The 24415-nt window shown below is 60.3% G+C and overlaps 1 protein-coding gene across 1 annotated transcript in view; it reads right to left on the bottom strand.

Moving 5' to 3' along the window:
- The window catches only part of EMID1 (EMI domain containing 1), a 29893-nt gene extending 5780 nt beyond the window's left edge, over positions 1–24113 (bottom strand). The window contains exons 1-14 of the mRNA XM_080650291.1: positions 23984–24113; positions 16934–17047; positions 16356–16459; positions 12842–12925; positions 11516–11577; positions 9980–10100; positions 9719–9769; positions 9560–9649; positions 8609–8755; positions 7541–7630; positions 7203–7255; positions 6671–6733; positions 6522–6566; positions 4073–4117 (exon numbers count right to left, since the gene is read on the bottom strand). Coding sequence (XP_080506417.1) covers positions 4073–4117; positions 6522–6566; positions 6671–6733; positions 7203–7255; positions 7541–7630; positions 8609–8755; positions 9560–9649; positions 9719–9769; positions 9980–10100; positions 11516–11577; positions 12842–12925; positions 16356–16459; positions 16934–17047; positions 23984–24084 — 1170 coding nt within the window. The 5' untranslated portion in view covers positions 24085–24113. The remainder of the gene's footprint in view (positions 1–4072; positions 4118–6521; positions 6567–6670; positions 6734–7202; positions 7256–7540; positions 7631–8608; positions 8756–9559; positions 9650–9718; positions 9770–9979; positions 10101–11515; positions 11578–12841; positions 12926–16355; positions 16460–16933; positions 17048–23983) is intronic.
- Between the last annotated feature and the right edge of the window lie 302 nt (positions 24114–24415).

Here is a 24415-nt window from a genome sequence, read left to right as displayed (position 1 = left end):
AACCCAGGACCCTTCAGTCCACAGGCCGACGCTCTATCCACTGAGCCAAACAGGCTAGGGCAGCCCACTGTGGTCTAGCCCACTGTGAACTGTTATGATCCAGGTGTCCTGTCCACATCATGGATTGAGCTTCCCTCGGGCCACTGAATGGCTATTGCAGCCTGGGGGGGTGGGTCACAGGGTCACCACAGGCTGTACACCAAAGTGATCTCTCTTCAAGTATTATGGGAGGAGGATCTAAAAATGGATGACCTTCAAAGATTATGTTAAACTACATCCCGGCATGGACAGTGGGACAAGCGGACATCGTGAGCCTCCTGATGAGACGCAGTCAGAGGGCACCGCATCCCTCCTAAGTGCTCCTGCCAGGAGCATCTAACCTGCCTCTCACCACCAGGAACCAACCAGACAGATCCACATGGTGGGACATTCACAGAAAGGCAGAGTCACGAGAAAGAAAAAAGGGCAGGGGGCCCATCCTAGCTTAAAAGAGATGACAGATGCCCAGCCGGTGTGGCTCAGTGGTTGAGCATTGACCTCTGAACTGGAGGTCATGGTTCGATTCCCGGTTAGGGCACATGCCCGGGTTGCAGGCTCCATCCCCAGTGGGGCGTGCAGAAGGCAGCCGATCCATGATTCTCTCTCATCATTGATGTTTCTATAACTCTCCCCCTCTCCCTTCCTCTCTGAAATCAATAAAAAAATATATTTTTAAAAAAGAGACTATAAGGTGCTAAAAAAAAAAAAGTCTAGAGGCACAACCAAATGTAATGTATGAATCTTGATTAGAAGTTTAAAGAAACAGCTATAAAAGGCACTTGGGTACCATGATAAAGTTTGTATATGTTACATATTAGGTGGCATCATTGTGCTGGATTCATGTCAGCTTTCCTGGTGTGACAGGGGTATTGTGGCTCTTTGGGAGAATGTCTATAGTCTTTTGAGATGCACAATGATGTGTTAGGGGAGATGTGGATGAAGTGTGACACTTACTTTCCATGGATTAGAAAAAAGGTCCGTAAATATATAAAGAAAGAAAGATAGAGCAAATGTGGCAAAAAAGGTTTGCAAAGATATAAAGAGAGAAAGAAAGAGCAAATAGGGCAAAATGCGAAGGGGAGAGTAATATTCATTGTAACCAACATTTCAGCGTATTTGAAAGTTTTCAAAATAAAAATTTTGAAAAAATGCAAAAAAAAAAAAAAAGATTCTATTTGGATCCCTCCCTAGATGGGGGGCCTGCTGTTTGCATTGATGACACCCCAGTGCCGCCCCCCCTCCCACCTCCCACCCCAGGCCTGGCCTGAGTGCCAGGGCCTGTTGAACGCCTCCACCTGGCCATCATAGCCGTCTCCCATTTTCCAAGGACAAAACCCAGCGGGCCCGCTTCTCCTGGCTCTCCTTTACTATTGTGTCTCCCCTAACTTCTCGCTCCCCCTTGCGGCCAAATAGCACCCAAACGTCGCTTAGCTCCAGGGATATCTGTCCATCCTCAGTCCCCATTCCCCGTTCCAGCCCCTAGTCTCTTGCCATTACGACCACGACAGCCTTCCACCTCATTTCTCTGCTTTTCCCATTCATTCTCCACAGCGTCACAGAGGCACCTTCTGACCACATCAGTTTCCTGTTCATAACTGACTCCCCACTGCTCAGAGAAAAAAATTCAAATTCCCCAATATCGTCTCCTATGTCTTGACCTCTGTCCTTCACACTCTGCTACTCCAAGTGCAAACACAGGGTGCCCTGCTCCTCTGTCTGAACACCCTTTGCCTCGTTAACCTATCTTACAGGCCCCGCACGTTCTCCACCAGGAAGATGCTAAACCCACGCCCCCAACCCCCATCACAGCTGAGCTCCCCCTGTCCGGTTGCTGCTGGTTACTAGTCTGTTTCCCCCCACCCCACCCCACCCCACTGTGACCAACGTGAGGGTGGGACCAGTGTCCAAAGTGCATCTATGTCCTGGGGCCCACCGAGGAGGTGCTTGGGGGAATGTTAGCTGGTTCCCCCAGTCCTGGGAGCTGAAAAGCCTGGGCTTCGGTTCCAGCTCTGCCAGCCATTTGCTCTGCGGGGTTGGGCCTCGGTTTTTCCTGTCTAAATACGGGATATGAGCTTTGTTCTAGATAAGCTGACTCACCTCAGTCACTCCCTAGCAGTGCCTGCAGTGCGTGCACATGGCCACTGGGTGTCACTGCTGAGCTACAGCGGGGCCAGTGGCTCCGAAGTGGGGTTGGAAGAGCGTGTGTATAGGAGTCCCCAGGGCCCTTCCCCACACTGGGCCTCATTCCCACCTGCTCCCAACAGAACAGCTCCCCCAGCCTCCAAAGCCTCATGCAGCCCCGGCCCAGCAGGCCCCCTCCCAGGTAGGCAGCAAGCAGGGGCAGAAGTGCAGGAGGGGGAGGGGGGGCGCAGGGAGGCAGGTGGATGGGCAGGGGCCCTGCTACCTTGTGGGGCCCCTCCCACAGGTGGCCCTGAGTTTGAGGCCTGATCTGGGACAGTTCAGGCATCTGTCCTCCTGCTGGGATCCCCATGCAGGGATGGGGCTGCTGAGCCTAATTCAGACTCCACCTCGCTCTGCCACCTTGCCGGGGCTGGGTGGAAAATGTGCTGGGAGGGGCCAGCGAAGGGGCTGAGGAGAGGCGGAGAGCTGGCCTCACACGGGTCTACCGGACCCCCAGCCCAGCTCATGCCCGGACTGGAAGTATGCTTAAGAGGCTCTGGAGGCACACGGGGGTGGGGGGTGGGGGAGAGGTGGGGTGGCAGTGAGGAGCTGGGAGAGGCTTGCCAGAAAGGTAGCAGGACCCCAGAAGTTGTGGAAAGACATGGGGTTGGACTCGTGCAGGGTGGGGGACTCCCACGGCTGTATCCATCACTGACCCCACGATCAGGAGCAGGGAGGGCAAGGCAGGCGCTGGGTGCTGCCCATGTCCTCACCAGATAGTGCCCGCCAGGAAGCAGGGCTCCCCAGCCAGACTGCACCAGGGATGGGGGCAGGGGGAGAGGCAGGCACAAGATCCGCCTCCGGAAGAGCTTCCCAGGTGTCTCTCCTATAGGGGCGTCTGCCCTCTCCTGTCCATTTCCCAGTGTCACCTATGTCAGCGATGGTGTCCAGGTGCCTGCATTTAGGGGCTTCGGGTCCTCTCCCGGGGTGTCTCTTGGGTAGGCAGATTTCTAGGCCCTGAAATTCATTCTCGGCAACTATCTCCGGTGATTGTGAAGGTTTCTGGGACCCCCACATGTGGTTTCTAGGTGCCCTTTTATTCTGTCTCCTGTGTACGTGACAGTTTCTAGGCCCCCCCTCCCCCCTCTTCATGGGCTTCCTCTGTGCAGGGTGCCTTCTAGATCCCCGCGTCTCACTTCCTGTGGTTCTCCTGTGCCTGTAACCGTTTCTGGGTGTCTCCTCCCACTCCTCCTGGGTCTCCTATGTATGCGATGGTGCCTGGGACTTGGTGTTAATGATAGGGCTTTGGGGCACAGCGGAGTCAGGCCCCCTGAGCTCATTTACCATCTACATTAGATGCACGACCGTTTCGAGGCTCTCTTCCCATGCTCTGTGAATTTCCTCCGTGTGTGATGGTGTCTGGGTGCCCTGTACCGCTTACCGAGGGCTCCTGTGTACCCCGGCATTTCCAGCCTCCCTGCCCATATAGGTTCCGTGGGTTTCCTATGGCCCCCATCCCATTCCTCATGCTTCCCCTTCTCCTGTGGACAGGGGAGCAGACGCCCCAGCCCTGGCTCGGAGGGGGCCATGAGGCAGGGCATGCAGTCTGGACTGGGTCCGCCCCCACTGCCCGGGAGGAACAGGCAGGGACACCCTGGCCTGGGAAGGCCGCAGAGGGAAGGCGGAGGCAGGGACGTGAAGGCAGAGACAGAGAGTGTGGGGTCTCCTGATGAGGCTGGCCCTGCCCCGTTGGGAGGGACGGGAGAAGGGAGGGGGCTAGGCCTGAGAATGGTCAAGGCTCCTCCCTGGGAGACCAGGTTGCAATGGGGATGTGGCTGGGGTGCCCCCACCCCAAAATAATCTCCTGAGTGTCCAGGGCAGGCGGGGGCAGCCGTGCGGGCCCTGAGCTTACCCAGTGGCTCTTCTCTCCGGGGTCTCCTTTGGGGCCAGGTTCTCCCTGCAAGGAGAAATAGAGGTAGAAGCACCCGGGCCGGTGTGGCTCAGTGGATAGAGCGTCAGCCCTCGGACTGAAGGGTCCCAGGTTCGATTCCAGTCAAGGGCAGGTACCCTGGTCAGGCTGTGTGCAGGAGGCAACCAATGGACGTGTCTCTCTCACACTGATGTATCTCTCTGTCTCTCCCTCTCCCTTCCACTTGCTCTAAAAATCAATGGAAAAATATCCTCCGGTGAGGATTAACAACAACAACAAAAAATAGAAAGAAAAGGAAAAAAAAGAGAGGTAGAAGCAATGAGAGAGGAAGGGAGGGAGGGGAGAAGGAAAGAAGGGGAAGAGAGAGACCTTTTGAGGGAGGCAGAGAGACTGAGAGAGGCAGAGACAGAGGGGCTTGCATTGGACGAACACTGGACAAAATGCAGAGAACAACTCTTTGGAGGCCATGGAAAGTGATAAAGAACAGCCAGAAACCGGAGGACATTTGGCCTCCAACAGAAGGAAACTGCGCTGGGTAACATCCATGCATGTATAGCTTTTCCTCCGAAGGCTACGCCCCAGCCCCGCTCAGTCCCGCAAACAGCTCGAGCAGAAAGCTTTCGTTTTATTGGCCCGAGGAGTCGGAGGTCAAAACTGATAGGACCGCAAGGAGACACGGATCGGTCCGCTATTGCAGCTGGAGGCGTTAACACTCCCTGTCAGGGATGGACAGGTCCAGCCGGCAGAAAACCAGCAAGGACCTCGCTGAGCGCAACAATGCCATCACTCCACGGAAGACAACGGACAGCTGGAGGTCACGTCACCCAACAACAGCAGGTTACACATTGTGCTCCAGCTCACAGGGGGCACTCATCAAGACAGACCACATGAAAATAGAGCCAGCACACCGAAGAGAACAGAAGCCACACCATGCCTGTGTTCCGCCCACACTGGCATTAAACTAGAAACCAGTAACGGGAAGGTAACGGGAGAACCCAAAACACACGTGGAGGTTAAACAATACACGGCTACAGAACACATGGGTCAAAGAAGAAATCCTAAGAGACATTTTAAAATATGTTGAACTAAATGAAGATAAAAAGACAGCGTATCAAAAAATTGGGGCCAAAACCGGTTTGGCTCAGTGGATAGAGCGTCGGCCTGCGGACTGAAAGGTCCCAGGTTCGATTCCGGTCAAGGGCACGTAACTTGGTTGCGGGCACATCCCCAGTAGGAGGTGTGCAGGAGGCAGCTGATCGATGTTTCTAACTCTCTATCCCTCTTCTTTCCTCTCTGTTAAAAATCAATAAAATATATTAACAAAAAAAAATTGGGAAGGCCGCAAAAGCAGTGCTGGGAGGGAGATTTATAGCGTCAAACACATGTTAGAAGGAAGAAGGAGCCCTAACCAGTTTGGCTCAGTGGATAGAGCGTCGGCCTGCAGACCAAAGGGTCCTGGGTTCGATTCCGGTCAAGGGCACATACCTCGGTTGCAGGCTCCTCCCCGGCCCGGGCCCTGGTCCGGGTGCGTGCAAGAGGCAACCAATTGATGTGTTTCTCTCACATCGATATTTCTCTCTGTCTTCCCCCCTCTCTTCCACTCTCTCTAAAAATCAATGGAAAAATATCCTTGAGTGAGGATTTAAAAAAAACAAACATATTTTATTGATTTTTTCACAGAGAGGAAGGGAGAGGGATAGAGAGTTAGAAACATCGATGAGAGAGAAACATCGATCAGCTGCCTCCTGCACACCTCCTACTGGGGATGTGCCTGCAACCAGAGTACATGCCCTTGACCGGAATCGAACCCGGGACCCTTCAGTCCGCAGGCCGACGCTCTATCCACTGAGCCAAACCTGTCAGGGCTTGAGTGAGGATTTAAAAAAAAACCACAAAAAACAAAGACTCAAGTATGTGTTATTTATAAGAGAGACACTTTAAATAGAAAGACACAGACATGTTGAAAGTTAAAAGGATCGGAAAATATATACCATAAAACACCAAACAAAATGGAATTCAAGACAAAGAAAGAAAGATATGTATCTCGTAAAGATAAAAGGGCCAAGAACACAATAGAATACTGAATGTGTATACACCTAACAACAGAGCTTAGAAATCCATGAAGCAAAAACTGACCAAACTAAAGGGAGAAACAGACAAATCTACCCTTATAGCTGGAGGGACAGAGAAATACAGGGAGTTGAAGAGACAGAGACACAGAGCGAGAGAGAAACAGGTATAGAGCCTGTGAGATGGAGGTGGCTGGACCTTAAGAGGCTGCCGACCCCGAGACAGGGAGGAAGGAGATGGAGCACCCCCTGGACCAGACAGGGAGGGTCAGGGGCTCCGGCCACAGGGGCTGGAGCCAGAGCAGGGGTCTGTGCCTATAGGATCCTGCAGGGGGTGCTGCAGGGTGGGGAGCATCACTCACCCGCTGTCCCATGGAGCCTTGGGGGCCTGGCTCTCCACGCAGTCCCTGTGTGGGAGGGAGGAGAGGTATGGAGTCAGCTGTTGGGGTGTCTGACCCAGAGCCCCCACGCCTCCCCAGAACCCTCCATCCGGGGCCAATTCAGTACTCACTCTCTCACCCTTTTCTCCTGGGTGGCCAGAGATTCCTTGGGGTCCAGTGGGGCCTGGGGGTCCCTGAGCAACAAGACGGGGCTTCAGCCTTGAGCTGGGGGAGGGTAGAGCGGGCGGGGTCTTGGGGGAAAGAGGGATTGGGTGGGGGGAGCTCCAGCTTGGCCTGGGCCTCGGGGCCCTTCACACATCCAACGACAGGCACACAGAGGGACGTGCAGACAGCTCAGTGTTCACAGCTCTGGCCCTGGAACCAGACAGTCCCCACCTTGACCTGGAAGTCGCCAGGTGCTGGCCACAGCCCTAGGGCGAGTCACCGCCCCCTCTCTTGGCCTTAGGCGCTAACAGCAGTGCTGCTTGTTACATGGATTGAAGGAGAAGCTTTAGGAAAAGCAGTGTGTCTCTTCCATGCTCCATAAACGCTTGGATGAATGGATGAAAGGATGGATGGGTGGATGATGGGTGGGTGGGTGGATGATGGGTGGGTGAGTGGATAGATGGGAAGACGAAGGAGAGTACTTGGAGAAATACTCACTGTATGTCCAGGACTCCCAGGGATGCCCATGGGACCAGGGGGTCCGGGGGGACCTGGAATAAGACAGGATATCCTAGAGACTTGCCTTCGGGCGGTGAACGCACAATACAACATACCGATGACGTATTACAGAATGACACCTGAGCCCTATATGATTTCATTAACCAATGTCACCCCAATAAATGCAATTAAAAAAAAAAAAAGACAGGATATCCTCAGGACCAATGCAGAGAACAATGGCAGGAAGTCTACCATCAACTCCCTCCTGACAGCCACAGTGCTAGTCCCTCTGCCACCCCTCAACCCCACCCCGAACCCCAGACCTGGGCTCAACTTACCAATAGGCCCTGGGGGCCCAGGAGGCCCAGCTGGTCCCTGGGGCCAGTGGCTGCTGGTCTCGGTGAAGGTGTTAGACAGAAACGGGTCCCCTGCAGGAGGAAAGATGAGGAGTGGGCAGGGCTGGGTGGGGTGGGGCTTGGGCAGAGAGGGGCAGGCCTGGAGGTCCCCTCTCTCCAGGGATGCCCCCAGCTCCAAGCTGGCTAGGACTGCCCTGTGGGACATGGGGGACAGTGGGGATGGGGGAGAGTGTTGGCCACACAGGCCCAGAAGGCAGAGAGACCTGGGTTCTATCCCGGCCACAGTCTAGCTGGTGACATCCAGTGAGACTCTCTGCCTTGCTGGGTCTGTACTGTCACATGTCCAGTGGGAATAATAGTAAAAGCTACCATTTATTGGACCACCTACGTTGAGCCAGGCTTCTGTGCATGCGTGTCCCAGAGCTCTGGGAGGTCAGCACTGCCATTATTCCCATTGTACAGATGAGGAAACTGAGGCTTGGAGAGGGAGAACGAGTGGTGAGACAGAGTTCAGAAGAGAATGAACGGATGGGGCACCAATATGACGCAGATGGGGTTGAACCTGGCACTCCAAGCTCTGACCTCTGGCATCACACATGTAGGTTAGGCTGGGAGGGGGTGAAGGATGAACGTTGGGGCCTAGGAGGGGGCCAGGGCTGCTCTGAGCACAGGGGCAGGGCTGTGGCCTTGGGAGCTCAGGGCTCACTTCCTGCTGCTGGGCCTTGACCTTCCCTGTGCTCGGAGGGCTGGCTCCTGGCCAGCTCCAAGGCTTGGCGGGAGGGCCTGATGCCAGATGGCTCCAGGCATAGGCTCAGAGGCCGCCTGGGTGTGAAGCCAGTCCCCATGCTCTGGCTGTGTGGTTTCCCCTCTGGCCCTCAGTTTTCCTCATCAGTGAACAGAGGAGGACAACAGTGCCCGTTCGAGGCCTGGGTGACCTGTGGCTGACCAAGAGCAAGCTCTACAAGGGCCTGGCAGACAGCAGTAACATTGCGGTGATGCTTTATGCCAGCCTCACCCCCCCCTGGACCTGCTGTGACCCAGGGGACTCACCATGCTCAGAGATCCGGGTGTGGGCTGGTCCAACGGGGGCTGGAGGGCCGGGGGGCCCAGGGGGCCCTGGGGGGCCTGCAGGTCCCCTTTCTCCAGGGATGCCCACAGCTCCGTCCTGGCCAGGGCTCCCTGGGGGGCCCTGTGGACCTGCAACAGAACCAGGGGGATGGGAGGGCATGCAGGAGGCAGAGAGGCCTCGGGCGACGGCCAGGGCCAGGACAAGGCAGCCTGGGGCAGCGGGGATGGGGGTCTGGAGGCCACAGGTCAGGGCGATTCCTGGCTCTGACTTCCCTGGCCCTTTATTAGGAGAGAAAACACAGCCCTCCTTGGGGCGTTAGGACAATGGACACTGGTGCTTAGTAAATACTGACTTCCGGAATGTTTCCAGAATGTTCTCTTCTCTCCCTTCCAGGGCGTTGCATATGCCGTTCCCTCCTTCCGTCCTCCCTCTGCTCTTCCTGGTGTACATGCGGGTCATCCTTTGGGCCTCACCTGAGATGTCACTCCCACTGAGAAGCCCTCCCCGCCCCTACCCTATCCAGGCTGGGTGTGGGAGCCCTTCCTTGGGGCTCGCTTACCTGCCATGTCCCCATAACAACCCTGGTCACCTGATGGGCACTGCTGTTTCTCTTCCGCCCAGGTCTACCCTTCCGCCATCGGGGAGCTCCAGGAGGGCAGGGGCGGTCGGAGCCCACCCCAGTGCCCACCCCAGTGCCTGCTGGGAGTAGCTTCCCAGAGAACACGGGCCACGTGGATACGAAAGAGGGTTTCGAGGAGCCCAGGCCTGAGTGGGGCTCCCTTGGACGGTGGTGAGTGAGACAAGCGAGTGGAAGGGGCCCAGGCCACACCTGGCTACGTCAGGGTTGGGGAAGGAAGATCCCAGCCTGGGTTCACCAGGGAGGGTGCGGGACTGGCCAGGAAAGTTAGGGGGGCCGTGCCGTGGACACTCACCTGGGGGGCCTCTCATTCCTGTTGGGCCCCGGCTGCCAATGTCTCCCTTGGGGCCAATGGGCCCGGGAAGTCCCCGGGCACCAACGCGGTCTGGGGGAGAAATCTCATCAGCTCTGGCCTCGCTCCTGCCCCGACCCCGGACCCCCAACCAGCACCTACCATCTCGAGGGAGCAGTGGGGCCCTCGGGGTTTCTCTGGCTCCGGGCAGCCCTGGAGTTGGGGGGTGGGGTCTGTGTCATCCAGAGTCCCTGCCACCAGAGGAGGTGAGGGCAGGGTCTGCTGGGCCTCCCAGGACCCCAGAGAGATCAGGGAAGACCCAGGCCCACAAGGGGGTGGAGCTGGGAGCCAGGAGCAGAGTAGAGACGGGCATCTCATTCCCACGAGGGAGTGTGCTCTCCCCCCGCCCCCCAACCAACTCACCTCGGAGGTCTCCATCCCCAGGGCTGCCCTGGGCAGCTGGGGAGCCCCAGAGAGGGGGGGGGTCCTCGGGGGCAGCTGGCGTTGGGGGCACCTCCTGCTGGGTAACAGCCAGCACGGCCACCTGTGGAGAAAGAGGGAGAGGAAGAGGAAGAGAGATGGATGGGGTGGGTACCAGGGCCTCACCAGAGATAGGCCAGCCAATGGGCTGCACGGTGGGGCGTGCAGGAGGCAGCCTATCAATGACTCTCATCATTGATGTTTTCTCTCTCTCTCTCTCTCTCTCTCTCTCTCTCTCTCTCTCTCTCTCTCTATCCCAGTGGTCAGCAAACTCATTAGTCAACAGAGCCAAATATCAACAGTACAACGATTGAAATTTCTTGTGAGAGCCAAATTTTTTAAACTTATTCTCCTAATGCCACTTCTTCAAAATAGACTCGCCCAGGCCGTGGTATTTTGTGGAAGAGCCACACTCAAGGGGCCAAAGAGGAGCCGCATGTGGCTCGCGAGCCGCAGTTTGCCGACCACGGCCCTATCCCTTCTTCTGTGAAATCCATTAAAAACATATATCTAAAAAAATGGAGGAGGCGTTCAGGGCTGTCCAATATTCCACGGCGCCTTGCTCCCTAACGATGCAACCAACCCCTTCTGTTCTCTGGTTTTCAAATGTCCCGGTGAACAGTTAGCACTTCGGTAAACATCGTCACATCTGGTCTCCTTAAGATCAGCTCCCAGAGGAGGAATAACAGGAGAGGAGGTGCAGACAGAGGGTACGCCGCCGCACAATCTGGGAAGAAGATGCTTACACGTGACGGCCCCTCTCTCCGGGGCACAGGCGGCGGCTGCGAAAGGTTTGTGGGTACGTTTGTCACGGTTCTGAGTTTTTTATGTTTCTGAAAACACGAGCGTCTTACTTTTTACTTTATTTTTTTTTTATTATTATTATTTTTAAATATATTTTATTGAATTTTTTACAGAGAGGAAGGAAGAGGGATAGAGAGTTAGAAACATCGATGAGAGAGAAACATCGATCAGCTGCCTCCCGCACACCTCCCACTGGGGATGTGCCCGCAACCCAGTTACGTGCCCTTGACCGGAATCGAACCTGGGACCCTTCAGTCCGCAGGCCGACGCTCTATCCACTGAGCCAAACCGGTTTTGGCGAGCGTCTTACTTTTTAATTGTTCAAACCTTTTTGAAAGAATGTTTGAGATGTGCAAGAGATGATCTGCTTTTGAACCCGGGAGATGGGGATAAAGGATGAAGGTGATGGGGCAAGGAGGAGCGGAGCCATGAACCCTAGGGGTGTCTACAAACATCTGGCTGGGATGGGAACGGGGGTGCAAGTGGGGGGAACTCCGTGGGACTCCTGGAGGAAGAGCAGGCTTCCCGGACAGGGGCACGGTGGGAGAGGCCAAGAAAGCTGGCTGGGACAGACGGGAGGGCCAGCAGGGAAGCTGCCTGATCATGGATGCTGTGAGCATGGGGTGCAGGGAGGGGGAGGGGAGGCTGGGGGCGAGGGGACAGCTGCGCACCCACCTTGGCCTCCAGCACCTTCAGCCGCTCCGCCAGGTCCGACACTTTGCTGCAGTTGACACAACCTGGAGGCCGGACGGAGGAAGCGAACGGACACCTGAGGACCCCCCGCCCGTGAGGCAGCCCAGCCCAGCCCAGCCCAGCCCAGGGGAGACGCTGCAGGAATGGCCTGTCCAGGGGGGCCCATGCCCTGCAGGCTTCTCCCAAAGCAGGACCAGGGAGCCAACTCCTGCAGCCTTGGCATCCCACATGAGTCCTTTCCGGGAAGCCGGGGCAGGAAATCCTGTGGCTTCCCACCTGGGCGGGGCTGCCTGGCTTGCTGGCTTTGGGGACCGATGACACATTAGAGTCTGGAATGGGCTGGCCTCAGAGGCGCCACCCCCTGCCCCTCCCTCCAGAACCACTGTCCGGCGCCTGCAGCCTCCTCGGCTACCCCTTCGCCATTCATGACAGCGCTGGCTGGTTACCTAGCCTCCTGGTGGCCGGGCATATTGAGAGCATGCCAAGCCGGTCTCTGCCATCCTCACCGTGACCCTGTGCTTTAGGACAAGTGTCACCCCCGTTCGCACCTGAGGGCACTGAGCTCAGAGCCGGGGTGGACGAGTGTGTAACAGGCACAGAGCCTACGGTCGAGCCTCAGCGCTGCCCCTTCCCGGCGGTGGGGCCTCCGCAGGGCACGCCCTCTCTCTGACCCTCAGCTTCCTCCTCTCTTAAGAGGGGGACAGGGATGTCTTCCTGGGGGACAGGGACACTAAGGTTTCAACAGGTTGCCATGGAAAGCACCTGGCCGGTGCCTCTCACAGTGCAGACGCTCAGGGGAACTTAGTTCAAATAAAAAGAGGAGCCGCCGCCGGCGGGGCTCAGTGGTTGGGCGTCGCTAAGAACCAGGAGGTCACGGGTTCGATTCCCAGTCAGGGCGCATGCCGGGGTTGCGGGCTGGATCCCCAGTGTGGGGCGTGCAGGGGGCAGCTGAACACTGATTCTCTCTCATCACTGATGTTTCTATCTCTCTCCCTCTCCCTTCCTCTCTGAGATCAATAAAGAGTATATATGGCTATGAAAAGATCAAACCGGGGGCGTGGACCTGTGTCTGCAAGAGTCTGGGGGTCACGGTCTCGGGGTGGCTGGGCCCAGGTCAGACTCTCCTCGGGGCCCCTTCCTCTCCCCCTCGAGGTTTTCTTTGCAGCCTGGGGCAGGCAAGGGCAGGGCACTCTCCTGACCCTGCCCAGCTGGGCCGAGATGGCTTTCCAGGCCGTCAGCACACTGCCGGGGCCCCTTCCAGGCCTCCGCTGGCCCAGGGGCGCCCCACGCAGCTGCCCCAGGACCCACCTGAGAAGGCTGTGGGCCGAAGCATCATCCTCCGCATGGCGCTGCCCGACCATCGGGGCTCCACGAAGCCAGAGGAGCCTGCAACTGAGGGGGGCGGGGGGACGAGAGCCCTGAGGCCGGGCCATCCTTGTTCGGTCAGAGCCCCTCCCCCGCTGCCCTCGAACCCCAGCGGGGATCGCCCCTCCCCTTAGGGCAGCGGCAGACAGAGGCCCAGAAAGGTGGGGCAGCTTCCACCTGGGTCACACGTGCACAGGCTGCCAGCCTGATGGGGCTGGGAGAGGGGCTGGCAATGGGCAGGGGCCATGGGAGAGGCTGGGTGCCCCCCTGTCACCCCAACGAGCTGCACGTGTTAAAAGCTTAGAGGTAGCAGCTGCAAGGCTGGGTCCCAGTGCTGTCACTCGCTGACCTGTGTGACTTGCTCTCTCTGGAGCTATTTTCCCATCTGTGAAATGGGGCCACGAGGCCACTCTGTCTCCCAGGCTGGTGGGAGGGCCGAGGCCGGCCATGCGGGCAAAGGGCCCACACGTCAATAAACGGCGGCGGCGACACTGCTGTCCACCCTCTCCCTGCCCCACTCGGACACCGAAGGGAACCCAGACCTGGCTGTAAATGAGGAACAGGGAGGCCGCTGCCTGGGAGGGCACGGGAGGCCCGTTCGCGGCGCCCACCCCTGTCACCACCCCCACCAGGAGCAGGCTGCCTGGCTGGTCTGGTTTTGGGGGGCCTGGCTTTCTCCACAGCTGGAGGGATGGGCTGGCCAAGCCGGGGGGGGGGGCGGGGGGGGTGGGGTACAGCTGGAGGGGCTCTGGAGCCAGCAGGGCAACTGCTCCCCGCTGCCCCCCAGGCCTGCCTTTTAAGGCCACGGAGTGTTGTCTGGGGGGGAGACAAGATCCAAATAAGGCACAGCCCTGGCAGCTCAGAGCCAGGCTGTGGGCTGGTGCAGGGAGTGAGAGGCGCCAGGAACTCAAACCAGACGGGTCCCTCCGGCCAGACCCCGGCAGGGAGGCTGCCAGACCCTGCTCGGTGCCACCACGGGCCTGAGCTCGGGCTGGGCCTGCGTCGCCAGCATCCCCTCCCCAGGGACCCGTGACTTGCCCTGGCGCAGGGGGGAACCCTCACCCAGGATGGAGGAAGGTGGGCTGGCAGCAGGACTGGGGCAGGGATCGGAGGCTCTGTGGGCCAGAGGGGGACGCCATGGCCAGCGCTCAGATTCTACGTAGCCCGGCTCAATCCTACCAGGTGGGTAACCACCGGAACAGCTCACACGGACGCAGCGTTCACTCTGCGCCTGGCACAGTCGAGGCACGTCACGGGGCTAGTCTGAACCCATTCTCCTCAAAGCCCTGTGACTGGGGTGCTTGCCTCACCTCCCCTTTACAGATGGGGAAACGGAAGCCAGGGGAGCCTGCCCCGTCGCCCCTGTGACGCAGTTCTATGGCCCCGAGGTCATGTCACGGCGCCGCACAGACGGGGGCGGGGGGGGGGGGGGGCGGGCAGTCACTCACCATCAGGGGAAACGGCCGGGGAAGCCCGCCCGAACCTGGCTGTCGGAGGAAGGGAGGGCCCGGGATGGGCCAGCCATGTCCCTTGCTTCCTCACTCCCACTCCCAGGGCCCCGGGGAGAGAGCGGGTTCCCAGAATTCCCTTCCCTTTCCTCAGCCCCACCCTTCCCTCAGCTCCGACCCTTCCCATCCCATCAGACACCACGCAGGTCCCACCCGGGCCCTGGCACCCTCTGCAGGGTTTGCACTGCTTCGTTTCACCCCCCAACATCCCTGGGAGGCAGACTCCCTTATCCTGACCGCGTCACAGGTGAGACCCCGAGGCTCCGGTCAGGGCGCCCGGGCTGCTGCAAGGGCAGCCTGGTGCCCGTCAGCGAAGGCGCCGTGCCCTCGGAGCGGGCAGGAGACGGTGCCGCTGGAACGTGGCCTCCCGCCCCCTGCGCGGCCCTTGCACAACCACTTGCACAATGCTCGGGGAGTCCCCGGCCCCAGGCCACACAGCGGGTGTGTGGTGGCGCTGGCCTGGCCCACGAAGCCCGGGATAACCCCGTCCCCAGGCTGGGCCTGAAGGCCCTGCAGAGGGAGCTGGCGGCCTCCAGGGCTGGCCTGGCCCATCCCGTCTTGACCCCCTGCCTCACCAGTGGCAGAGCTCCCAGCCCTCAGCCTGGTGCCTGGGTGCGCGGCCTCCAGCCGCCGGGCTCAAGGGTGGGGGTGCTGCCCCCACCTGGGCTCCGCCCTCCATGGTGGCCTCACAGGCCCGCGAAGGTCTGCCCTGGAGAGGGGAGCCAGGGACAGGGTGGCCTTCGTCTGGGTAGGCCCTGCCATGGCTCAGGCCCTCTGGGCCCAGGTGGCCCCCACACCCTGGGGATTTGCCCCTCCCCACCTCCAGCTCCCCTGGCCTCCTTGGCAGCAGCCCCTCCTGGCTGGCTCCCCTCCTGGCCCCCAGGGTCCCACCCTCCCCTCTTCCTCCCAGCAGAGAGAGGGGGGTGCTGTCCTGGCTCCCCTCACGCCTGCCCTTCCTGGCCTCCCACACAGGCCTCTGGGCCTCGGCTGCCCCCTCTGTGAACCAGGGCTGCGTGGGGTCCCAGGGAGGTGACGCGTGTCAGTCTTTCAAGAAGCACCTCTGAACGGTGACTTCCGTTAGCATCACGGTCCCTTGATGCGGGGGCCGTGTCTCACACTCACATGCTGCCCTGGGCCCTGAATGCCTTTCCACGGAGGTGCTTGCGGGACTGGTTCTCAGGCTGGTCCCGGCCATTCTTGGAAACACAGCCCCTGGTGCCCCCAAACCTTCCTCTCGTCGGGTTCAGCCAGGCGGCAGGGGTGGGAGCGGCCTGGACCGCTGAGCAGAGGGGCGGGTGCCCTCCAGGAGAGGTCTCTCCCGGTGACGGTGTGGCCAGGCTGCCTCCTCTGTGCCCCTGGGGGTGCTCTGCCCCAGCCACCCTCATGGCAGGCAGAGAAGTGGGGTGGGGCGAGCCTGGCACACACTCCACGCAGGAGGCACCCGTCTGAGTCCTCCCATCCCTGAGGCCTTCGGGGGAGCCAGGCAGACCGGGGTTCCAATCCTGACTACCCCTCAGGAGCCGTGGGCCCACCGCCTCCCTGAGCCTCCGTTTCCTCCAGCAGGAAGGGCATGACCGTCCCGACCTTGCTGACCCGCGGACCTGAGTGGCCCTTTGCTTCCACGACCTGTTCCCACAGCCCGTGGACAGGTCTGGGTGCTCCCACGTTTGGAAGAAAGGCTTGGGGTGGTGTGACTGCAGACACGAGCTACACAGCACGCATTCCATTTCTCCAGGGGCCCTGAGGGTCTCCCACGAGGCAGGCGGTCCACGCCCGTGGGACAGCGGGCACCAGCTCTACCCGAGCCGGGCCTCGCGGGCAGCTCTGTGCAGGGGATCACAGCGTGCCTGGCACTGAACACTGCAGTGTCCACGACTGAGCAACCGTGGACGGCTCCCTCCCAAGCACCCTCCGGGAAGCACGAGGCCGGAACCTGGGGGCAGTCCTACCTTCCTCGCAGCTGGGCCCCGAGTGCCCGGGGCAGCACCTCCACTCCCGGGCGGTCACTGTCTTGTACATCACCTTGTATGTGGGTCTCACCACGGTTCTGTAGCTGAAAGAATGCCGACGGGGCCCTCTGGGGTTTCTCCCACTGTCTGTGGGGCATATGCAGAGCCCCCAGGGTCTTCTGTCCCCCTGCCCCCCCCCCCCCCCGCCAAGGCCCCATTGGAGCCTCTCTCCTGCATTCTAGGATTCAACCCTTCTCCTCCTTCCCAACCGTCAGGCCTTGGGGATCTGGATACCAACTGGACAGGCAGCCCCTGCAAGTGGAGCCGCCCGTCCCTAGCAGTGAATGCTCCCTGAGTGAAGGCGTGTGGGTGAATGGTGGAACCCCTCCTCCAGGAAGCCCTCCAGGGTGCCCCACGAACACAGAGGGTGGCACTGAAGAATGGGCATTGGGCCAGCACTCCCTTTGCTCCGCCCACCCTGGGGTCCCAGCCTTCCCCTGCCACCCACTGCGCTCCCACCACCAGGCCTCTGCCCATGCTGTGTCCACCTGGGATGCCGTCCACTCGGTCTCCCTCACCTGTTCCCCGGGCAGCTCATGGGCCAGGGGCAGCTCTGCAGCACTCGCTGAAGGTACGTGCCGTTCTGCACGTGGCATGAGATGGTGCGGGTCACCACGTACGAGCACCAGTTCCTGAAACAGACCCACAGAGAGGACGCTCAGGTACCACTCAGCCCCCCAGTCTCCAGGCAGAGAGACCCCCGAATTCTCAGCGCCCTCTGGGCCCCCCTGGGAGTCTGTGCTGCTGTGGCTGAGGAGTGGATCCCACAGCCCTAGAGGGGTGGCCGAGCTGGGGGCTCTCAGGAGGTCTTGGGGAATGAACTTCAGGGGACAAGATGGGAGCAGGCGTCTTTGAAGGGCCGCTCCCTTCTCTCCAACCCTGACCCGTCCAGGCCCCCAGTGCTTCCTGCCTCCCGCCTGGATGACAGCAGCGGCCCCTCCCCCCTTCCCCTTGGTCTCTCCATCATAAAATGGAACCTGGGCTGGCCCACCCCCACCCTCAGCCCTGGAGCTCTCCTGTGCCCACGTCTCCTTAGATCCCGCACCTCCACTGAGGTACCACTCAGCCAGGCCTTTGCTCATGCTGGGCCCACTGCCCGGAGCTCCCTCCCTCCACTTCCCCATTGGGCACCTCCCACCTTCACAGCTGCTGTGCTGCCACCTCCCCCCTTGTCCTTTCCCACCTCCACCTCCACCTGAGCAGAACTGATGGTTCCCTGCCCCGGGCCCGCAGCCCCTGGTAGCTTGTCACGCTGAGTTAAGCTGGTGATTCACCTCTGCCCGCTCCCTCCCTGGCGTGGGAGAGGGGAGGCCCATCTCTCTCATCCTTGTGCCCCCTCTGCATGCCAGGCGGGATGTACAACGTCCCAGGCATGGAGAACTGACCTCTCCAGAGGCTAACTCATCAGCATATTGCACTGCATATATTGAGCGCCTTCTGTATGCTAAGGATATTTACATCCTCTTCCCACAGTGATGCAGGAAGGCACCCCCCCCCCATTATACAGAGGGGTACCCTTGAGGCTCGGGGAGGGGGGAAAACTGCTCATGTCCCAGAGCCGGTGCATGGTGGGGCGGATTTGAAGCCAGGAATCTGGATGGCCCAGCTGGGCCCTAACTCCATCTCAAAGGCCTCAACTCAGTTCCCGTCTCCCCTCTGTCTCTTGAGCCACGGTCCACGGCTCTGTGAAGGCCCCAGCCTGGGAACCTGCTGACCCCGGGCTTCGGGTCACAGAGGAAAGTCTGGTGGGGTGTGTATGTGGTTGGGGGCGGGGGGGGGGCTCAGGCTGAGAAGGGTCACCTGAAATGGTACCTCCTTTCCCAGCCCGGCAAAAAACGCAGGGTCCGTGACCCCGTGCAGGGCTGGGGCCACTGAGCACCGGGAATGTCCCAGCCATCGCCGAGGTGCCCGCCACCCCTGAAATCCAGGCCCCTAACCGCTGCCCCGCCCCCACCCAGGCCCACCTGGAGGAGAGAGGCCTCGGCCAGGGCCAGTCTATTACCCTGGGGAAGTCCCCTCACCGTTCTGTGACCTGGAATCAGTCCAGGAGGAGGGAACAGCTTAGCCGAGGCATGGAGGTGGGAAAGCAGGGGGAAGGGATGGCAGAAGCCCAGCAGAGCCAGGGGCCAGCCACGCCCTGGGCGGGGGACAGGTGCTTGCCGCAGTGCACACCTGGGTGCAGCCTGAACAGGACCACGAGACACGGCTGCTGTGAAGGAGCCCGAGGTGTCCGTGTACAGACCCCTATGCCTGTGCAGACCAGCAGGGCAAGATCGCGTCTCTATGCACCAAGAAAGGAAGAGAAAGCAAACTACTATCCATCCACGGACGCACATGTATGGCTTTGTGTGCATGAAGTTAGGCCAAGTCACACGCTCACATCGAATGGCCACCTTGGGGGGCACAGAGGGGCTGTCCCCCGGGCTGCCCTTGCTGGGTGCCAAGAGCTGGGCCCAGGGCCTTGCACCCGCCTGAGCATGAGCCCCGCCCTACAGGTGGGAAGGCTGAGGCTCTGGGGTCTGGGACGTGCCCCAGGCATTCAAGACGAGTGACTCGGTCATGGGTGGAACTCATGAGCTTGTGGTCTTAACCTTACGCTGGAAATGTTTTTCCTCACGAGCAGATGGGGATTTTATAAGTTTAAAAAGATTCCTTTCCAAAAGGCCCCTCACCCTTTAGAGCCTCTGGGTCCCTAGAGCTGTGGTTTTAAACCTGTTGGGGTTGTGTTTGGGGGGAACATAAGCCCCTTGGGAAAAGTGATGTGAGTTGTGGCTCCTCCCCAGAAAAATGCACAAAATGTGGGGTACACGTTCAGGGGGGGCTCAGGGGCTCCCCGCAGCCGGTGAAGTGCTCTAGGCTGGCCCAGGGGCCTTGTGAATGAAGGAAGAAGCGAGAGGGAGCACTCCGGGCAGAGGCAGAAGCTCCAGACACAGGAGGGGGCCCTGCACACGGAAGGAGGACCACATGCCAGTGGACAGACATGTGCGCATAACACACACAGGCAAACACAGACACACACATCAGTATGCACACGCAGTGAGCACAAGACACATACGGACGCACGTGCACACAGACACGCTCACGTACGCATACGTGCATACAACTCCATGCACATACACACAGACCCACCTAAGGACACACATATACACACACTCGAGCACACAGTCAGACCAAAGCAAATCCTACAGAGATGGGGCTGTGCGCCCTCACACAGGCACCCGGACCGAGCCGGGGAAGATGGCCTGTGACGCCCACCACCGCCCGAGCTGCCCACCGTGGGGAGCTCCAGGGAACAGTTTTTCCTTCTCCTTCCTCAGTTAGGATCCCCCCCTGTGGGCTCCCTCGTGTATTTCCCACGCGTTGGAGTTTGCTTGCATTCTCTGCTTGGGAGACATGGAGCTGGTGGCTAGCTAGCTAGACCTTTCAGAGAGAAGGGGATACTCGGGCCAGGTGGGGTGCAAGGTTAGTCCCTCATCCCCACTCGCTGGGGGTGTCACCAAGAACCATGTCTCACCCCTCCCCAGCCCCACTGTCCCCGGGATGAGCCCGAGCTCCCCGCCAGGGTCCCAGCCTGGCCCCGCTGCCCTCCGGCCCCTCCGGCCACCTTCCAGGCAGCAGAAGCTCTTTGTGAAGCACAGACCTGAGTCCCCACTCGCCGTGGCTCCCACGGCCCTGCGAGCCCTGCCTGCTCTGTCCCACACGCCGCTCCCCTCTCCTCACTCCCGCGACCCCTCTTTGACCTTCCTGCCCTCCCTCCCTCCCCTGAGATCTGTGTACAGATCTGTGTACACTCCTGCTCTCCCGCAAGCTCCTAGTCATCATTGGGGTCTCAGTCCTGAGGACCCCAGCAGAGCTGGGCACCTCCAGGGTCGCAGCAGCCCTGAGTGTTTGGGGGAAAGACATGCAGCTGGGATGGGGTTCAGGGGAGGGCGCTCAGAGAGGTTTGCTGAATGACTGAGCGCGGTGGCCCTGGGTAGAGGAGCCACGACCCAGGTCCCCAGAGATGTCTGCAGCCCCTGGAACCCCTGCCTCCGTCCTGATGCCCCTTGGGCCTCCTTTCCTGGGGTGCGGTGGGTGATAAGCTGTCCCAGAACCTCACGAGGCTGGGCCACCACCTGTGGGATGGGGCAAGGGTGAAGGGATGGGAGGGGGCACCCTTTTCTCCTGGGCCTGCCACTCCTGCCCACTCAGCACCTTCTGGGCCCCCAGAGGCCACTGGGGGAGAGAAAACAGGACAGACCAGCTCAGCCTGGAACCAGCTGTCCCCACTACCCTCCCCCCCAACCCTCCACCCCCTTGCCATGAGGGGCCCAGGGGACTTTGTCTCTGCAGGGCCCAGGGCTATGATCCGGAACAGTGATAGGGGCTAATTGCAGGAGGCAGCCAAGTGGGCTGGGGGCCAAGGGCGGTTATGAAAAGGAGAGGAAAGAAAGGAGACGTACCGGGTGGGGGTGGGGTGACTAGAGCCAGAACCCCCTGCTGGAAGCGAAGTTCCAGTCCTAGCTCTGCCGATTCCTCACTCGGTGACCTTGGACAAGGCCCTGAACCTCTCTGGGCCTCACCTTGCCCATCTGCAAATGGGGACAGCAGGTTCTCCTCCGGCAGTGCTTCGTCAGCACGGCGCTAACAGCCTTTGGTGATTCTTGTTCCTGGACTATGACACTGGCCCTAGAGCCCACAGCTATGGTCCAGGGCAGGGGTCCTCAAACTACGGCCCGCGGGCCACATGCGGCCCGCCAAGGACATTGATCCGGCCCGCCGGGTGCCGCTGCCTGTCCTGCTTAGCAGCTGACGCGTCCTGGGCCCGCAGTGCGCATAGGAATTTGTTCATAGTTTTTTTTTTTTTTTAAACTATAGTCCAGCCCTCCAACGGTCTGAGGGACAGTGAACTGGCCCCCTGTTTAAAAAGTTTGAGGACCCCTGGTCCAGGGCCTTCCCTGGGCTTGGGGACACCAGCCCAGTATCTTCACCACAAAGTCTTGACTACAGGCTCTGCATTTTACAGAGGGGGAAACGGAGGCTCCGAGAGAAGTCACCTACCCAGGTCACCCATGTGGGTGTGGAGCTGGGATGTGAGCTCCCTGGAGAAGGGCTGGGGAGAGCGTTCTCCGCTCTCCTGTGTCCTAGGCTGTGCCCGCAGGAAGCCGGTACTGCAGGGAGAAGAGGCCTGGCCAGGACGCTGGGGATGGCTTTAAGTCTAGATGAGGGTTCAGGCTGGAAGGGACCTCAGAAGGGCAGGAAGCAGGCCCAGCAGGGATTGGGGGACGGACAGGGGTAAGGGGTGAGCCAAGCCAGTTCTGCACAGCCCCAAGGCACCCTGGTTCTGGGGGGGGGGGGTAGGGTGTGTGTCTCAAAGTCTCCACATTCCTGGGGCTGGGGGCGGCCCCTTGGATGCCTTCCCGGGCCCCCCCTACCCAGGCACAAAGCCTCTTTTCTGCCTCTTGTCCCTCGGCTGCCAAGGGGTGCCTGGGGCGCCGGGCTGGGGGTGGAGGGAGGGCTGATGGGGCGAGACATCCCCATGCTGTCTCCAACGATGCTGGGATGGGGCCACAAGGGGAAGTCCTGGCAGTGAGGACTAAGGATTCCTCCAGCCAGGGGTCCCTTCCCCCACCTAATGCTGGTGATCGCAGGAACCTATGTCAGGGCCCCAGCTGGTCCTTTGTCCATCCCGACAACAGGCCTGTGAGCAAGGGGACGAGGGGAGTAAAGAGGGGGACAGTGAGGAAACTGCAGAGGAAAGTGAGACCCAGGGACCTGCCTGAGGTCACACAGTGAGTGGGGGAGAGAGCCAGGGCCGGGACCTCTAACTCCTCACCATGACCTACAGGCCTTTCCCAAACCTGCAGCCGACGACCTCTGCTGGGTCAAAGGGACCCTGGATTTGGGAACTGACGGCCTGGACGGAGGCGCCTCTACTCCTTTGGAGGCCTCAGGCTGGACCACGGAGGGACAGCAGCGTCCCCGGGCTTTTGTGATGCTCAGGCCACCGTGAGCCTTCTGTGAACAGATAGAGTGACAGTCCCCAGAGACCACCAGATTCCTACCCACAGCCACCCTCCTGCTCCCATCCAAACCCTGGAGGCGGGTGAGGAACCCAGGGTGGGAGGCCTTGTCCTGGACCATCATCCCCATCCTGCCAACCGGAATTCCCAGGTCGGAGTCTCGGTCATCTTAGCACCTGGGACCCTGGGGGCTCACATCCGTGTGCGAGGCAGGTCATGTCCCCTCTCTGAGCCTCGGTTTCCTCCTCTGAGAAACAGGGACCACAAAAACGCTTGCCTCCTAAGGCAGTCGGGAAGGTTCTGGAAGCGATGGATGCAGGTGAAATAGCCCGCCCAGGCCTGCGGTGGTCAGCCCGCAGAAGGTGGTGGCTGTGACAGCTGCCACCTGCCCATCCCTATCTCAGATAACTGCTCTTCTGGCCTCTGATGCCTCAGCCACCTCTCCTCTCCAGCCCTGCCCAGGTCACTTGCTCTTGCTAGCCTAGCGGAGGCAGGCTGGCCCCCCTGACCACTGGGCAAGGAGAATTTCTGAAAAGAATTTAAAAAGTGAGGCCTTGGGGGTGGGGGCTGGGCAGGCATTTGAATGCGATGAAAGGGCCTGAAGAGGCCTGGCTACTCTGCATTGTTTGCTGAGCTGGCCCCTTAAGAGGGGACAGCGGCAGGGGTAGGGCTGCAGCCAGGACAGGGGCCAGGCAGGTTCAAACAGTGTCATCAGGGCGAGGAAGACACAGATCTGAATCCCAGCTCTCCTATTAATGGCCCGTGAGCCTAGAAGATCATGTTAATTTTCTGGGACCTCAGTTTGCTCATCTGCTAAATGGGAACAAGTGTTCCCAAGCTTCATCCAGTCCTTGAAGGAGAAAGGGGGCCGCTGCCTATGAAGGACCCTCTCACTGGAAGATGCCCCCCCAGCACCAGCAGAGAGAATGCCCCCAGCTCCTGAGAGAGCAGCAGGAAGGCAGTACTTCCTCCTATCTCTGTCCAAAATGCCAGGTCCCTGGGGGCCACCACGGACCCAGGGGCACTGAAACCCCACCCCCGTCTTCTTCCTCCTAGAGAAATAAATAGCCGGCACTAAAAAAAGCCAGAAGCAAGGAAAAGGGAGGAGAGCCCCCTAAGTGTCAGCTAGGGGATGTCCTGGGCTTTCCTATGTGCGCGGCAGGGGGTGAAGGGGTGGAGGCTTGGGTTATGGGGAGGGAAGTCCTGGGGGGTTCTCCCCGTTGTTCTCCTTCCTCCTCCTCTGGGACTCTGGGGGTGAAAGGGGGGCGGGGATTGGAGGAGGCTGCCTGGGCTGCGGGTTCCAGACACATGGAGTAGGGGACCCTCGCACTTTGGGGAGCTTCTGCTAGATAGTGGAGCGGCCCAGGATCCCTTCCCCTCTCCCCCTACCCACCCCCTCCGCCTCCGGCCCGGCTCTGGGCTGGCACTGCGGTTGGGGACCGGGTCCCTTTCCCAGTCCGGGCATGCACCAAGGTTGCGGGGGTGGGGGGACAGGGAGTGCCTGGAGTCCCGGCCCCCAACCCCGGGCTGGCAGGGCTCAGAGGTGGTGGTGGGGGCAGCCTTTACCTGCGTCCCGAGAACTGGGCTCCCTCGACGCTCCACGCGGCGCTGCCTCCCGGGAGCAGGAGCCCGAGGCAGAGCAGCGCCCAGGCCCATGGGCCGCCCATGCTGCGCCCGGCGCCCTCCGCGCGCGGCCCCTCGCCGCCGCCGCCCCCAGCCTGCCGTCCACGCCCGCCCGCGCCGCCAGCCGCCCCGGACGCGCGGATCCCGGTCCCCAGCGCAGCGGCGGGAGGGCGGGAGGGAGGCGGGCGCGGGGCGGGGGCGCGCGTCCCGGCCTCGTCCGGCCCCTCGGCTCAGCCCCCCGCCCCCTGCGCCACCGCTGCCAACCCGGAAGGAACCCCGGGGGGACGGGCGCCCCCGCCAGGAGGCCCGCCAGGTGCCCACCTGATCCTGGCGCCCGGCACCGCGTGGTCCTTTTGGGGGCGGGGTACCAGTTCG

The sequence above is a fragment of the Plecotus auritus genome, assembly GCF_963455305.1.
Source record: "Plecotus auritus genome assembly, chromosome: 13".
Taxonomy (NCBI): domain Eukaryota; kingdom Metazoa; phylum Chordata; class Mammalia; order Chiroptera; family Vespertilionidae; genus Plecotus; species Plecotus auritus.
The sequence above is the reverse complement of the archived record's forward strand: the minus strand, read 5'-3'. Positions and strand labels throughout refer to the sequence as shown.